General features: G+C 42.0%; 2 protein-coding genes across 2 annotated transcripts; both read right to left on the bottom strand.

The window, feature by feature from the left end:
* Window positions 1–5325: 5325 nt before the first annotated feature.
* Window positions 5326–6582, bottom strand: LOC124289419. Its single transcript, XM_046726040.1, has 2 exons — window positions 6327–6582; window positions 5326–5757 (listed from the first exon to the last, which is right to left on the bottom strand). The coding sequence occupies exons 1-2, from the start codon at window positions 6494–6496 to the stop codon at window positions 5559–5561; spliced, it is 369 nt and encodes a 122-aa protein (XP_046581996.1). The 5' UTR covers window positions 6497–6582; the 3' UTR covers window positions 5326–5558.
* A 213-nt stretch (window positions 6583–6795) lies between these two features.
* On the bottom strand, window positions 6796–16563 carry LOC124289380. Its single transcript, XM_046726002.1, has 7 exons — window positions 16336–16563; window positions 10800–10972; window positions 10083–10229; window positions 9302–9457; window positions 8577–8677; window positions 7161–7248; window positions 6796–6816 (listed from the first exon to the last, which is right to left on the bottom strand). Exons 1-7 carry the CDS (start codon window positions 16469–16471, stop codon window positions 6796–6798), a joined length of 822 nt encoding a protein of 273 aa, XP_046581958.1. The 5' UTR covers window positions 16472–16563.
* Between the last annotated feature and the right edge of the window lie 868 nt (window positions 16564–17431).

The following is a 17431-nucleotide window of genomic DNA, read 5'->3' as shown; positions in this document are numbered from 1 at the left end:
CGGGATATACGACAGTCAGTGACACAGTATGTAGTGTGAGGGAACAACATTGTAATCCAACAACAGTAGTCGCAAACAGAATCATGTCATCAGCAAACAACAATAAAAACAACTGTGTCAAATAGGGATGTAACTGGATACCATGAGTACCATTCTGTTGTATTATCGAAGCAAATTCATTAATGAACATTGAGAAGAGGAATGGACTCAAAATAAAGCCTTGTCTAAGCCCAGCATTGCAATTGAATGTATCTGATATTTCATGATTATTTCTGGTGCAAACTTTCACATTAACATATGTCCTCTGTTGCAATCTATTCATCATAGAGCTAATACCATGGTTTTGCAATAACACCCCCCCCCCCCCCTCCAAGTGTTTCTCTCTGTATTGAATCAAACGCTTTCTTAAAATCGACAAACAAAGCATACATTTTCTTTCCCTTTGTATTTAGACACTTTTGAACAATTGAATTTAGTATAAAGATGTTATCAACAGTGCTGTATCCTGCCCTAAAGCCGGCTTGAGATTCATCTATTTAATCAAAAGTATATGCCCAAAAATTCAATCTATTGTTGATGATATAGACAAAAACCTTTCCCAATATACTTAACAGATATATACCTCTATAATTATCAACATTATTAATGTTCCCGCTTTTATGAATTGGAATATTAATTCCGATAGTCCAAGACGTTGGAAAATTACCGCTCTCTAAAATAACAATAAAAATCAACTCAAAGTAAGGAAATAAGATATCTTCAGAATATTTAATAAATTCAGGTAAAATATCATCAACACCCGCTGCTTTATTTATCTTTAAGTGTCTTATACTATCTATAATTTCTTGTCTGGTAATAGGTGGATCTAGAATATCATTAGTCAATAGGTCAAAGTCAGTTGGTGTGCTTGTACGTACATTAGTACTGTCGTTGACAGCACTTACATCCTCTGTTACATCATTGCTAGTTGATGTAAACAATTGTTTGAAATGTTCAAACCACTCACGGGTACTTATATCATGTGTAGTAGACTGTTTACCATTCAAGCCTTGAAGGATTGACCAAAACTCTTTGGAATTGATATGGTTTTCTAGTTTTATCTGTTTTTGTTTCTAGTACTCTGTTCTTTTCTGCTTACACTTAGCGTTATATAGGTTTCTAACTAAATGGTACTCATCTAAGTGCTGTTTGTCTTATAAATTCTGAACTGATTTAATTTCCGGCAACGCTCAGCTTTCAAACGCCTACATTCACTATCAAACCATGGGCTGTTCTTACTAAAATATCTGTGTCAATTTTCGTTTCATACCCATTGCAGCAGAGCACAAAGCCTCTGCAATATATTCTATACTCTGATTGATATCACTAAAGGCTGTATCTAAACATTTATCGAGTCTTGCACACTATCTGAGAACATATTTTGTCTAAACTCATCCGATTTGTCTTCATTCCAAACAAACTTATAACTATGATTCAATCATCTCTTATTACATCACATTCCCGCTTGTGTGTTGTAACCAATTTCATCGTGATTGCGAGGTGTGTGGACTCTGTGCGAGATTGTATATTGAAGTCAGTACAAGACGAGAACAGACATGATGATGCAATAATATAATCAATTACGCTGGCCCCCCATTGACCCGAGAAATGTAAAATCTCCAATAAATAAACTTACATTTGTGTTCCAACAATCTTGTCATCATTCACACATGTCTGTACATCATGAGGCCTTCCACTGTTATGCCATGTGGCTGGACTGTATGAACTGCACATGCGTTTGGGTCACATGACCGAACAATGCCCAAGCACCTCTCTAGACTTTCTGCTAGGCTCTTATAAAAAATAATTACATGAACAGGCAAATGAAATTACCTCTTGGTTTTTGGTAACTTGTTAGAATATAATTGAAATATAATTTAAATGACAGAAAATACTTTTGGAAAAGAAAATTATAAAAACAATTTGCAGTTAGCATTGGAAACAAAATCTGCATTCACAGTTATTTTTAAGGGAACTGTGAACCTGATTGTCAGGGTAGTCATTTTCGAAACCTGTCTCAGTTTTGACTGATACTTTCCCATACTCGTGACGGGCATTACATTTTATTTTTATGTCGTTATTTTAATGCTAAAATTTCTTTTATATTAATGCTATCGATATGCGGTATTTGCATAGTATGAAATGAAATGACGAATTTATGTGGAGACACACGAAGACAATTAGTCGTGTGTTTGCAGTTATCAGTGTTCGTATTTAAAATCATTTCCAGCTTTGTAAAATGCATTGTAAATTATAAATTGTCTGAACATATACTTATAGGTTGTGTACTTTATTTGGAGACGTTAGAAATTGTAAGGAATGTTAAATTGGAGTATACGTATGCTCTGTTTGAGGGGCATTCTAGAAGTTGTGAGCAATAGGAATGACAAGTGTCTATGGGTGATCAACTTCTTTATTATACATTTGCGACGTTTCGGTATAGATGCTTATACCGTTTTCAAGCATCTATACCGAAACGTCATTATTGTAAAATAAAGAAGTTGATGATCCATAGACACTTGTCATTCCTATACGTATGCTATCATCCATAGACACTTGTCATTCCTATACGTATGCTCGGTTGCTTGTTTTGTATTGTTTGCTTAAACCATTATTTTCCCACAAATAGCTACACGCTTTAATTTACAAACATATTGTTCACAAAATGATTACAAATTTAATAACAAGTTAGAGGCATAGTGATAGCTCACATAGATTTAACTTAGCCCTCGCGTCATTTCATAATCTTCTTATGCAACAAATCGGTATCGAGTTCACAAGACAGAATTAGTACATATGTGTCCTGTTATGTTTGCGGGAGTTGCTTCCCTTGGAGCATTAATCTCATCGTCATTGACCCAAAAATCGAATTATTAGAGTTAGTGAATAAGATTTGGATCAGTTTTAGCAACATTCCAATATTATCAGGACGTGGGACACCAGAAATAGGCTTCACACATTATACCCATGTGGGATACGTATTATCAGGATTTAGTGATATGTTACAGCTAACCTATACACTTGGTGTTTCATGAAATCTTGGTATAATTACAAGTGTACATAGTCCATCATAACATTGGTTGGCGTGGTATAAGAATTGACAGACTGGTGAACAATCCGGGTGATTGTAGGCAGAGCAGTAGAAACCACCACCAAGACCACCTCAGAACAACGAGATCAACCTCCAACTAAGCCTGAACCACCCCAATACACATTCACTATGCTGGATCCATTAGTCATCATATCAGTAGACTTCTAAAGAAAACAGCAAGCGTTGACACTACATTCACATCTGGCAAAACCCTAAAATCTTTATCAAGGAAGCTTGTAAAACTACCCCTAACCCATGAGGATGTGTGTACAAATTGAAGTGTACATGTGGCAACACCTGTACATTTAGAAACTGTGACTTCAGAACGTTTATTTCTGAGAAATTTCTCCTCGTCCTTTTTGTAAATAACTTCGTTCTCGTGTTATTTGTTGTGAAAGAAGTTGCACCCGATCTGTATCTTAGTGGATGTAATAGTAAATTTCGTGAAGGAAGATGGCAGTCTTATCAATACCAACGAGCATGTTGTGACAACTTAAGCGTATGATAATGGTAAAGTACACTGGGACTCAGACGTTTGTATGCTGCTTCCATCGACTGAGATTTCCTATGTCTGGATGCCGCAAGATATTGGATTACACGCAAATAACAACAACAAAGGGAGTACAAATTTCAATTGGAAATAGCCATGGTTCAATATTCAAAGTACGACTAAAATATACAGAGAGTGTCGTAACATCAATTGAATTTCATTTATTGTATAATAATTCTAAGGATAAAAACATGCGTGAGAACTACCCCTATCTGATGGAAATGGCATACATATGACATATAATTTATATATCTTTCAAAAGTGAGTGAGTGAGTGAGTTTAGTTTTACGCCGCACTCAGTAATATCCCATCTCTTCAAAAGAAGGAACCTGACATGCTGGAGATTATCTAGTGAGTGCATCTAACTGATTCAAGCATGACATCATTGCTCAATTACAGTAAAATCATCACTTTACACATTTCCAAAACATGATATCCCCGGAAAGTGTTGGGTAAAGCCACTTGGTCTGACCACAATGTCAGTATCTGGTGTGTCCACCGTGAGCATCGATAACAGCTTGGCAGCGATGACCCACAGAAGAAAGGAGATGCCGAATGCTGTCTTGATGAATGTTTTGATACACTTGAAGTGGTGCGTGCAGTTTTTGTAGTGTCTGAGATGGCGGATTACGCTGGCGCAAGCGTGGATCAAGAGTGTCCCATAGATGTTCAATTGGAGACAAATCGGCCGATCGAGAAGGCCATGGTAACACCTGAACGTTGTTTTGCTGGATGAAGTCCTGGCAAACACGTGCAACGTGAGATCGAGCATTGTCATGCTGCAAAGATCCACCGTTGCCGTTGATGAAGGGAACGATTTGACGTGGCAAAATCTCATCTCTATAGCGAACCACTTCAATGCACCTGCCACGTTCTCAAAAACTGACCGGCCAATATGATGGATGCCTGCCCACACCATGACACATTCACCACCATAGCTATCGAACTGCTGTACAGCGTTATTGGCGTAACGTTTATTTCGACGTCTGTATACACGTGAACGTCCATCAGCACGTCTGAGAAGAAACCTAGACTCATCTGAGAACAATTTGCATTCCATCTTGCCCGCTGCCATCTCACTCGTTGTCTGCACCATTGTAGACGTCCAGCCTGTTGACGTTGTGTCAAGACGTTACGTCGAACTTGTCTTCTGGCAAAAAGTCCGCCTACCCGTAGTCGATTGCGCCTGGTCGGAGATTTGGGATTTGGGTTGTTGTGGATGTTTCGGTCGTGGTGCGTGAACGAAGATGTCTCAACCTGATGTAGCAATCCTGGGCGGCGGTGGCAACTCTAGTTTGACCTGACCTGGGTCTGTCATTAACACTCGGAGTATTCTTGTATCGGATCCATAGGTTTGAGATGGTCTGTCTGGACACACCTAACTGTCATGACACCTCATGGTGCCATGCCCCTCATTGTAAACGGCAGATGGCGCTGTGTCGTTGATCTTCTGTCCGTCTTGGCATTCTTTTGTCGTCTATAGTGGCTTAAAGCAATGTATCTGGGGGACAGTTGATGTGGCATTATAAAGCCTACCGTCACTGGCTTCAGTTCAAGGTGAAACATAGTTTCATCATGCACGTGCATTTCATGTAGGGTGCGTTTTAGCAATTCACTACAAACGTGAGTGTAACGTTACGTTTTTGTTCAATGTTTTGTTATATATGTTGCATTGCTTCTGTTGGCTATTAAATGTTGTAACCTTTTTGGAGGCATGATATAAGCCCTCGTGTAGTTGCGTACCTTGTCTATGACAGGATTCGCCCACAACTGATTCACACACGAATGTTCATACTATAGATGTAACGCTCATCACATGTCTCTTGCGGTGCATCTCCCAACACACAGCCACACAGTAAAGAACTCGGTGGAATACTCTCACTGCACCAGGTTCTCAAGACACAGAGAGATGATGCTGATCACCAGCCCCACGCCACCAAGGATGAAGCCGCCACTGATCTGTTCAAGCGTCATGCCCGCCATACTTCTCCTGCTGACACACTGATGCTCGCTCCTCGTCACATGCCACTTCCTCCACAACTTCTCCAGAATACCACTCTGGCTCAGATAGGACATTCTGTTCCACAAACAAGTGGACGAACTCAGAGAATAGCGGGTATAATGCACCCATTGTTGAATAATATTTTACACATCAATATTTACAATATTGCAGATAATGACTAAAGTATCATATATAACACGTACATAAACAGATGCTTACACATCACACGAATACCTGTAGCTACTTAGGAAGTGATTGTGTATAAAGGATTCCTCTTGACGGTGGACTTAAAGGATTCAAACGTAGGTTTCCTAATAGGTGTGATAGTAAAGAGAATTCGCCATAGTAATTGAGGATTTTCTTTTGAGAAACTATTTTCCTTCATATAGAGAATATGATTGAATACGGGATGCATTTTCTGTGTAACATGTGAGTGAATTTCTTCTAAGTGAGGGTATAAATGAGGAATATAGGATTCCTTATTAATGAGAAAATAACGGAAATTCCTCAAAGGTAAGATATTAAAAATTCCCCATAAGTGATATTTTAAAGTAGTCATCTGGAGGAAGGTATTAAACGATTATTTCTCCCTTGAGAGTGAGTTATCATGAAGGATTTCTCCCTTGAGAGTGAGTTGTACTTACATTCTTTCTATATCATCTTTCAAGGGTGAGTTCTTTGGAATCCCAAAAGCCAGGTGTATCCATAATTCCTGTGCACCCAGTGGTTCAAACTGGCAGTCCTCGGCCAGGTGGAGGTCGACGGTCGACTTGAACATCACCAGGGCATACTTCTGTTGCTTCATTCTCTGCATGTGATTACTGACATCAGACTTGAGAAAACTGGGATCGTTGTTCGTTATCTTGGCCCACAACCTTCCCTGAATACTCGTGTTGGAACTTGCCTGTTGGCAATAGAACATTTCAATAAATTAAAACGTTGTTGACTTTAATATTGAAGAACAGCCAAATGAAATATCATATTACTTTCAAAGCAGAAATCAGAGGGATGATGGTCTTCCCATCGTCGTAATTAGGTGGGCCTGAGACTGTACAGACACTTTGATTGTGTACTGTGGTGTGTAGAGATAGCCTTCACTATGTAGAGACCCACTCAAGCTGCATATCGCGCTGGCTTTAAGTTGCACACAGAAACCAACATGAAAATCAGAAACCAACTTGACTGAGAAATCATGGAGGACCAAACAAAGTGAATCTAATGATTTGTTTATGTAACCCAAAATTGAAAAAAGACCCAGTATAGCAGTGTAACGAATAATACTGAGTCTAAGTTTACTTATGTACCATTAGAGTCTAAGTTTACTTAGACTGTCCCCATGTACGCTGTTTTGATAAAAAAACACAACATTCCACAACTGTAAAACTGCACTTTCTGTCGTGTGTGCGACTACGCAGTTGATGGGTAATGGATATAGACAGAGTAAGAGCGTGTCCTCCTTTAATGAGCTGGTCACCTACCCGCCTGTACAGCTGTCCCACTATCCCGCTATACGTGCCGTTGACAGGGAGGCCCCAGGCTCCATCCTCGGGCTCCGTGATGCTGTAACTACACCACAAATGTTCATACGTATTGGGGATGGGCAATATAACCGGTTTATCTTTTCAGACATGAAAACGATACGTATTGCCATACACTGATCGAAAACCGGTATTTTTGACTTGCATTCGGAAAACTTCGTAAAACTCGGAAGTCGGATATTTCCTTGCTTATTTTGTGCCAAATATTATTTACATTTTTATTTTGTCAGGATTAAACGTTTTTATTAAAGCTTAATCATGCATAGTGATTTTGTTGTGCTCATGCTTTATACTGACTGACTGAGTTTGGTTTTACGCCGCTTTTAGCAATATTCCAGAAATGAGCTTCACACAATGTACCCATGTGGGGATTCGAACCCGGGTCTTCGGCGTGACGAGCCAACGCTTCATGCTTTATAAATCAAGCACTGACTCGATTATAAGTACTGTAGTTTTTTGTTTAAAAATACTTCTTGCAATATATTGCAATACATATCGCTATATATGCTTTCGCATCGCAATATAACGAAATATGAAAATTCTCTGCAATACCTCCCCCCCCCACCCCTGGTACGTATCAGGTGGGTCTACACATGCGATGCATAATGAAATTCTTGTTTCTACAGCACATCTTTCTCAGCTGAGTGCTGAGTGAGTGAGTGAGTTTAGTTGTACGCCGCACATATTCCATATTCCACCTATATGGCTGCGGTCTGTAAATAATCGAGTCTCGACCAGACAATCCAGTGATCAACAGCATGAACATCGATCTGCGTAATTGGGAACCGATGACATGTGTCAAACATGTCAGCGAGTCTAACCATCCGATCCCGTTAGTCGCCTCTTACGACAAGCATAGTCGCCTTTTGTGGCAAGCATGGGTTGCTGAAGACCTATTCTGCCCCGGATCTTCAGGGGTCATATGTTGATTCGAATATGAACAAGAAAACCGATGGTGGATAGTATATGAAACACACACACATAACCCCCAATCTCACTAAATTCTCAAATATCCAGGCATATAGTCAGGCTATTTCAGTTTATGTACGCTTTGCTTGGCAGATAACTGTTCTTATTTTGACAATACAACATTAAAAATACAAAAAAACACATACAGTTTCATTGCAAAAGAACATCACCTAACCGTGGTCATGGTTACGGTCAACTACCATGCCATCATGACAGTGGGTCCATACACGTACACTTGAATGAAGGACTTGTTGATCAAAACACCACATTGATATCTTTAAAAACTTGGCTATTTCCATGTTTGGACACATGACGTAGATAGCTCAAGGTATAGATAGACACGAGGGTTGTTATATTTCTGTTATGTTCCAGTACGGTCTCACATACCTTAAGTTCAGAGCCTGTGTTATGATGTCCAAGATCTCTATTGCATATCCCTCATGGCGAGTGGTTGCGTTCAACACATACTTGGATATAAACCTGTTTGACTGAAACATCGTAACATCGTAAATTCACATAATACAGATAGAAACTTCAGAAGCATATGCATAATACAATAAAATGTGTCAAACGGGTTTTTCAGAATCTTGTAAGTATACTCAACGTCATGAATGGGGGCGCACGTACATAATCAGAGGTAAAGGTATTAAACTACGGTGTTTCATCCTTCAACATACTGTGCAGTTGCACTGAGAATGTCACATGTACGGTATGTATTACTTGATATATGTTGTTCGGTCATGGGCGTAACTACGGACTAGGTGCTCAGCTTTTTTTTGTAGATTCGTTCAATGGGATAGATTGGCAAGCACCGAGTCCACGTGTCTGTGCATCCGATCCCGTTAGTTGCCTCTTTCTGAAATCCTGGGCTGCTGGTTGGATACGTGTAAACTTCCACGACCCGTGGCACTCCTTCCAAACAGAGGCGAGGCGAGGCGTCGTTATATGAAATGCTATTCAAAATATTGTTTATACAATTACATACAAGTGACTGATATCAGTTTGAGGCAGGGTAACATCAAGTACCACGTCTAAAAGTCTGTTGGTATGACGCCACCGGGGATCGAACCATACAAAGGAAGTGGTGATGTTAAATGAGAGATCGTTGTTACCTCTAAAGTCGTCACCCGGAGATGCCTGTTGTTGTAACCGTAGGCAGTGTTAGGATACAGGCAGGAAATATAGTCCCTCGCTACACAGGGTTCTACTGGAACAAACACGTTCTGCCCTGGGTGGTGCCTAACTGTCAACACAGTGTGCAGGATACGCTGAAAATAAACAACGTAGACAATACGACAGCAGAAACCTTACAGCTGACACAGTTGTACGGAGCAAACTATATCACAAGCACATGTGTATGAACCACTATCAAACAGTAATGATACCAGGTGCTCGCCGAAAGATAAGCGCATCTAGCACCATCGCTGACACTCATCATAAACACATGCAACACCAAGTAATTGTTCATCCTGAACAGACACTGGAACATTATGGTGCAAATGGCAAAAATGCATTGTCGCATTTGAACAGACACAGGACAAATGCAATTTTGATATGGAATTGCATTCGATATCAAATTCGGAAATATCCACCACACGTCCACCATAATAGTTTCAGCTTGTGTTTTAGTTTGTCTTCCCAGACGCTTGTAAAGTTGTAACACTGATCAGACATGGTGTGTAACTGTGAGCTACCACCATTCACTGATATATAACATCACATCTGCAATATTACACATTATTAACACTGACCACATCTCTTCAGAGTACACGGGAGGAGGTTCCAAGCATGTATGGTTCTTGGTACCGTGTTTAACATAGAGCTCAACAATGGCCCACACAGTCCGGTTGTTACCGATGTCCACTGGACCCCAGTCAGGTGATGTATTCCTACCTTTGATAGCGGCAGTATCAGTGCTACGTTTTCTAAAGCAATGTAACCCCGAAGATCAGTCAACTTCAGGTCCTCTATAACAAGCAGCCATTTGGAATGATGCTGAAAATCGGTTTGTCCTTTCGTCATCTCATCAAAAGAGTTCACCTAAAACCCCCAAAAGGTATTTTATTACAGTTTCAGGGTAGCATCGAACATGTAGCCAATGCAAACATCAGTATGTTATGAAAGCAGTGTAATACCTTGTGCTACAGTGTTTCAACTGTTGCACATTGTTATACATCATAGATTCAGTAAGGTGTGCACAGGGGCTTGTCATATTTAGACTCTCGCTATATTTAAACAGCGCTCTGGAAGCTTCCATTGTGCTCTGACCTACATAAATCTATAAAAGGTTCCAGCAACCTTTTTTGTGTATATAAGGGGAGCCAGCTAATGCCTTGCAACACATCTCGAGTTACCATTAGGCTACCCCACCGTCCACCTTAAAAGAACTAGATGTAAAACAAACAACAAAGAAATGGGTTGTAATAATATGTGTTCCAAGTTCATGAATCAATACAAATCATTACAAAGGGATAACTAATGTAATAAGATTTTCATTCCGAATTGCGTTTTGAAACATTTTCTAAAAAAAGGACATGAACAAATTGAAGAATAATATAGACAGCTAACCTTTAACACTGGAGATGTGGGGCATTACAAGCTGACACGTACCGTCTTCATCAGCTGCTGCACGTGTACTTGTTTCATGACAACCACCACATTTACTTCCGGAAACATCGTCTGGTGGAGTTCCAGTAAGGTGCGGGCTGTGTCTGTGGTGTTGAGGTCATACACAAGACAGCGAAGGGAGGACTGTGACATGTCTGATACAAGATTGCCACTCTCTGAAACCAAGCACTCATTTGGTTCATGATAAACAGCTTGGGGCATATGAACAGATGGTGACACGAGTTCTCCACGAATTGTTACAACCGTAGTACAATTAGTGTTCGTAGTTAATCGAGAAAGTATGGACAAGTTGTACAATCACTTTACAAATTAAGGCTGTGTCTAGGTTGACTTTGTGTTGGGATTTGATTCACTCTATTGGTAACTATGACAACGAGGAGCTGTACCTTCATGATCATACAGCAGGACAGACACCGTTGTCCACCCCAGTCTCTGGATCAACTGAGGAACATAATGACATACAGCAGGACAGACACCTCTCTCCACCCCAGTCTCTCGATCAACTGAGGAATATAACGACATACTACAGCAGGACAGACACGTCTCTCCATCCCAGTCTCTGGATCAACTGAGGAACATAATGACATACAGCAGGACAGACACCTCTCTCCACCCCAGTCTCTGGATCAACTGAGGAATATAGCGACATACAGCAGGACAGACACCTCTCTCCACCCCAGTCTCTGGATCAACTGAGGAATATAACGACATACAGCAGGACAGACACCTCTCTCCACCCCAGCCTCTGGATCAACTGAGGAATATAGCGACATACAGCAGGACAGACACCTCTCTCCACCCCAGTCTCTGGATCAACTGAGGAATATAGCGACATACAGCAGGACAGACACCTCTCTCCACCCCAGTCTCTGGATCAACTGAGGAATATAACGACATACAGCAGGACAGACACCTCTCTCCATCCCAGTCTCTGGATCAACTGAGGAATATAGCGACATACAGCAGGACAGACACGTCTCTCCATCCCAGTCTCTGGATCAACTGAGGAATATAACGACATACAGCAGGACAGACACCTCTCTCCACCCCAGTCTCTGGATCAACTGAGGAATATAGCGACATACAGCAGGACAGACACCTCTCTCCACCCCAGTCTCTGGATCAACTGAGGAATATAACGACATACAGCAGGACAGACACCTCTCTCCACCCCAGCCTCTGGATCAACTGAGGAATATAGCGACATACAGCAGGACAGACACCTGTCTCCATCCCAGTCTCTGGATCAACTGAGGAATATAACGACATACAGCAGGACAGACACCTGTCTCCACACCAGTCCCTGGATCAACTGAGGAACATAATGACACACAGCAGGACAGACACGTCTCTCCATCCCAGTCTCTGGATCAACTGAGGAACATAATGACATACAGCAGGACAGACACGTCTCTCCATCCCAGTCTCTGGATCAACTGAGGAACATAATGACATACAGCAGGACAGACACGTCTCTCCACCCCAGTCTCTGGATCAACTGAGGAACATAATGACATACAGCAGGACAGACACGTCTCTCCACCCAAGTCTCTGGATCAACTGAGGAACATAACGACATACAGCAGGACATGCACGTCTCTCCACCCCAGTCTCTGGATCGACTGAGGAACATAACGACATACAGCAGGACAGACACCTCTCTCCACCCCAGTCTCTGGATCAACTGAGGAACATAGTGACACACAGAAGGACAGACACGTCTCTCCATCCCAGTCTCTGGATCAACTGAGGAACATAACGACATACAGCAGGACAGACACCTCTCTCCATCCCAGTCTCTGGATCAACTGAGGAACATAATGACATACAGCAGGACAGACACCTCTCTCCATCCCAGTCTCTGGATCAACTGAGGAACATAACGACATACAGCAGGACAGACACCTCTCTCCACCCCAGTCTCTGGATCAAGTGAGGAACATAACGACACACAGCAGGTTAGACACGTCTCTCCATCCCAGTTTCTGGATCAACTGAGGAACATAATGACATACAGCAGGACAGACACCTCTCTCCATCCCAGTCTCTGGATCAACTGAGGAACATAATGACATACAGCAGGACAGACACCTCTCTCCATCCCAGTCTCTGGATCAACTGAGGAACATAATGACATACAGCAGGACAGACACGTCTCTCCACCCCAGTCTCTGGATCAACTGAGGAACATAATGACATACAGCAGGACAGACACGTCTCTCCACCCAAGTCTCTGGATCAACTGAGGAACATAATGACATACAGCAGGACATGCACGTCTCTCCACCCCAGTCTCTGGATCAACTGAGGAACATAATGACATACAGCAGGACAGACACCTCTCTCCATCCCAGTCTCTGGATCAACTGAGGAACATAACGACATACAGCAGGACAGACACCTCTCTCCACCCCAGTCTCTGGATCAAGTGAGGAACATAACGACACACAGCAGGACAGACACCTCTCTCCATCCCAGTCTCTGGATCAACTGAGGAACATAACGACATACAGCAGGAGAGGCACCTCTCTCCATCCCAGTCTCTGGATCAACTGAGGAACATAACGATATACATCAGGACAGACATGTCTCTCCATCCCAGTCTCTGGATCAACTGAGGAACATAACGACATACAGCAAGACAGACACGTCTCTCCACCCCAGTCTCTGGATCAACTGAGGAACATAATGACATACAGCAGGACAGACACCTCTCTCCATCCCAGTCTCTGGATCAACTGAGGAACATAACGACATACAGCAGGACAGACACCTCTCTCCACCCCAGTCTCTGGATCAACTGACTGACTGACTGACTGAGTTTAGTTTTACGCCGCTTTTAGCAATATTCCAGCAATATCACGGCGGGGGACACCAGAAATGGGCTTAAGACATTGTGCCCATGTGGGGAATCGAACCCGGGCCTTCGGCGTGACGAGCCAACGCTTTAACCACTAGGCTACACCACCGCCCCTGGATCAACTGAGGAACATAATGACATACAGCAGGACAGACACCTCTCTCCACCCTAGTCTCTGGATCAACTGAGGAACATAATGACATACAGCAGGACAGACACCTCTCTCCATCCCAGTCTCTGGATCAACTGAGGAACATAACGACATACAGCAGGTTAGACACGTCTCTCCATCCCAGTCTATGGATCAACTGAGGAACATAATGACATACAGCAGGACAGACACCGTTGTCCACACCAGTCTCTGGATCAACTGAGGAACATAACGACATACAGCAGGTTAGACACGTCTCTCCATCCCAGTTTCTGGATCAACTGAGGAACATAATGACATACAACAGGACAGACACCTCTCTCCATCCCAGTCTCTCGATCAACTGAGGAACATAATGAACACAGCAGGACAGACACCTCTCTCCATCCCAGTCTCTGGATCAACTGAGGAACATAATGACATACAGCAGGACAGACACGTCTCTCCACCCCAGTCTCTGGATCAACTGAGGAACATAATGGCATACAGCAGAACAGACACCTCTCTCCATCCCAGTCTCTGGATCAACTGAGGAACATAATGACACACAGCAGGACAGACACCTCTCTCCATCCCAGTCTCTGGATCAACTGAGGAACATAATGACACACAGCAGGACAGAAACGTCTCTCCATCCTAGTCTCTGGATCAGCTGAGGAACATAACGACATACAGCAAGAGAGACACCTCTCTCCATCCCAGTCTCTGGATCAACTGAAGAACACAATGACAGTCCTCACACGTCTCCGTGGTGAAACCTGAAGTTTAAAGGGGTGGTGGGGTAGCCTAGTGTTTAAAGCGTTCTCCCATCACGCCGATGCCGGGTTCGATTCCCCAAACAGGTACAATGTGGAAAGCTCACTTCTGATGTCCGCCGCCGTGATATTGCTGGAATATTGCCAAAAGCGGCGTCAAACCAAAACTCACTCACTGAAGTGTAAAGGGAAACATGGTTTTCATGAGTTAGTGAGTGAGTGTATATGGCTTTACGCCATTTTCGGCGTGACGAGCAAACGCTTTTACAATTAGGTTACCGCACCGCCCCCATTGTTTTCATGACAGAGGTAGGTCACCTGTAGATCATAGATATTTCATTTTGAACCGAATTCTCTGTTACGGTCAGCGGCCTGTTATATGTGCAGGGTAATAAGGCTTATAGACGCAACAACTACTTAATCTTAGAGCACGTTGTTTGCTTGTGTGACATGTGATGATATGTGGCATATGTGATAATATGTGTGACATGTGATAATATGTGTGACATGTGATAATATGTGTGACATGAGATAATGTGGTGAGGTGAGGTGAAATTGGGTTTAACGTCGTGCTTGAGAATATTTCGCTCATATGACGACGTGAATGCGTGTGTTTGTGTATGTGCGGCTGCTTGTACTAGCCCAGACTTAAGGTGGTTTTATAGTGCTAGCCCACTGAGATACCATGCCACAGTGAAGCATGAATACCCCGCTCAGACACATTATACTGACTCCGAGCCGACCAGTCCCTGTTCTAACCCATTAATGCCGAGCGCCAAGCAGGGACCAACAAGTACCATATTTTAATGTCTTTTGGTTTGACGCGGTCGGGGATCAAACCCGCGACCTTCCGCTCTCCGGGCGGACGCTCTAACCACTACACCACAGAGGCGGTCCTGAGATAATATGTGTGACATGAGATAATATGTGTGACATGTGATACTATGTGTGATATGTGATAATATGTGTGACATGTGATAATATGTGTGACATGTGATAATATGTGTGACATGTGATAATATTTGTGACATGTGATACTATGTGTGATATGTGATAATATGTGTGACATGAGATATAATGAGGTGTTAAGTATTGTTATATGTATCACGTAGTGTGAAATATATTACATTTTAACTCCATTATTTTTCTGGAATTGAGCGAGGTGTATCAGTTTATAGAGTGAACAATTTCGACATCATACTCTTTGCATAACATTTGGTTTATAAAATTACCAACATTTTGAATGTAATTTAAGTAGGGTAATATCCTCGTTACGCCTTTCCTTAAAATAATGAGGCCTCGGCTCCGTCGTATCCCAAATGCGTAGATCGATTTTCATGCTGTTGATCACTGGATTGTCTGGTCATTACTCAATTTCTTACAGACCGCCGCCATATAGCTGGAATATTGCTGAGTGTGGTGGACATCAAGCTCGTCTGTGTGATTATAGTTACAGCGTCCTTCTGGCTGGGAGGTACGCCATTATCTAGCATGTTACATAGAACAAGTCGGCAGTATTTCAGCCATATTGCAACCAGACAGAATCCTGCTTCTGTTTGAGTCCAAATACACATGAACATAACAAAAGTGCATTTAAGCACATACTGATTAAACAAATACTGACACAACATGGACGTCAGGCCCGATTAGCAACCGAAAACTGGTCAGCTGGTCAACTACTGAAAGTAGAAATTATATCAAATATATTCTCTGAATTACACTGTTCGTATATAAAAGAAAACAGGCTCTAACCTTGCATTCGGTGTTCGCCACAACACAGCACCACACACAGAATTGCAATAAAAACTTTCAGGAAACGGTAAGAATCCATCCTCTCTGTGAGAAACCTGACGCTCTCGGAGTCGTTCCATGTATGTACCATTGCCATAAAAAGTAATGAAGGTACTCGAGAACGATCAATACTATAATAGTTTAAATATGGAAGTAATAATATATCTGAAATCGAATTATATGCCAATAGGTGAATGGTACTTTCTCTCACTGCTCCTGTCTGTTCTGTATTTGTACAGCTAATGACGGACGTGCACGCACAATGTAAGGCTGCATGCCGTGTGCGTAAATACAGGCGTGGTAAAACACACTCTCCCCACCATCCCTTGGGTCGTCAGTACATGAGTTGTTAGTTTGTCTTATCGTAAACACTTGCAACTCATTGATATAGCATTATCGACATTGTTGTTGATACCAATTACGGAAAATCGATTGTTGCTGCATTTGACAGTAGTTTATCATTGATGTTTCATTGGTTTATGCCCACTGAGTTGCAGGTAAAATCGAATTTGGCTCCACGATCCCCAGAGATTTGCCTGCTGGGAGGGGTTGGATTGAATCCTTCTCACCAGTTTGTGCATTCTACCACCGACAACACCCTGCTCTGATTGAACCCGCTCTGGAAATAGTTCCAAATCGCTATTATTGGTTTGTATTACAAGGGGGTATGCGCAGTAGTTGGAACAGTGGAACAAATGCACGTGCGGTGCGTGATGAAGATTAACTTAGACTACCGTAGAAACCAACCCCTTCTTGTTCTCGGGGTTTCATTTCATATGGATACAACCCTACTATACAAACCAATAATAGCGATTTGAAACTATGATTGTTTTTTAAACAACTTTTGTCCTAAATTCTGAGGTTTTAATGTTCAATTGGCAAGGTAAAGTTACGAGGATTCGCAATCTAAATTTCACTTTATTTGATTTACGTTTTAGTTTAAAGTGAATTTCATTGGTACCTTCACTGCAAACAAACTAATATAGTCTTGGCAGTAACCAACGTCACATGTCGTAATCACGAGGCAGTAACTCATTGCATTAACTGAACCTGCTCA

This window comes from Haliotis rubra, unplaced genomic scaffold, assembly GCF_003918875.1.
Source record: "Haliotis rubra isolate DU_JTF1 unplaced genomic scaffold, ASM391887v1 Scf1119, whole genome shotgun sequence".
NCBI classification, from domain to species: Eukaryota; Metazoa; Mollusca; class Gastropoda; order Lepetellida; family Haliotidae; genus Haliotis; species Haliotis rubra.
This window is presented reverse-complemented; position numbering and strand designations above follow the sequence as displayed.

Coding starts and splice junctions, on each gene's coding strand:
- LOC124289380 (XM_046726002.1), bottom strand. CDS start 16,471: ATGGCAATGGTACATACATGGAACGACTCCGAGAGCGTCAGGTTTCTC. Junction 9,458..10,082: donor TGATACTGCCGCTATCAAAG/GTAGGAATACAT, acceptor GTTTATTTTCAG/CGTATCCTGCACACTGTGTT. Junction 7,249..8,576: donor ACACAGGCTCTGAACTTAAG/GTATGTGAGACC, acceptor TTTGTGGTGTAG/TTACAGCATCACGGAGCCCG.
- LOC124289419 (XM_046726040.1), bottom strand. CDS start 6,496: ATGCAGAGAATGAAGCAACAGAAGTATGCCCTGGTGATGTTCAAGTCG. Junction 5,758..6,326: donor AAAGATGATATAGAAAGAAT/GTAAGTACAACT, acceptor TTTGTGGAACAG/AATGTCCTATCTGAGCCAGA.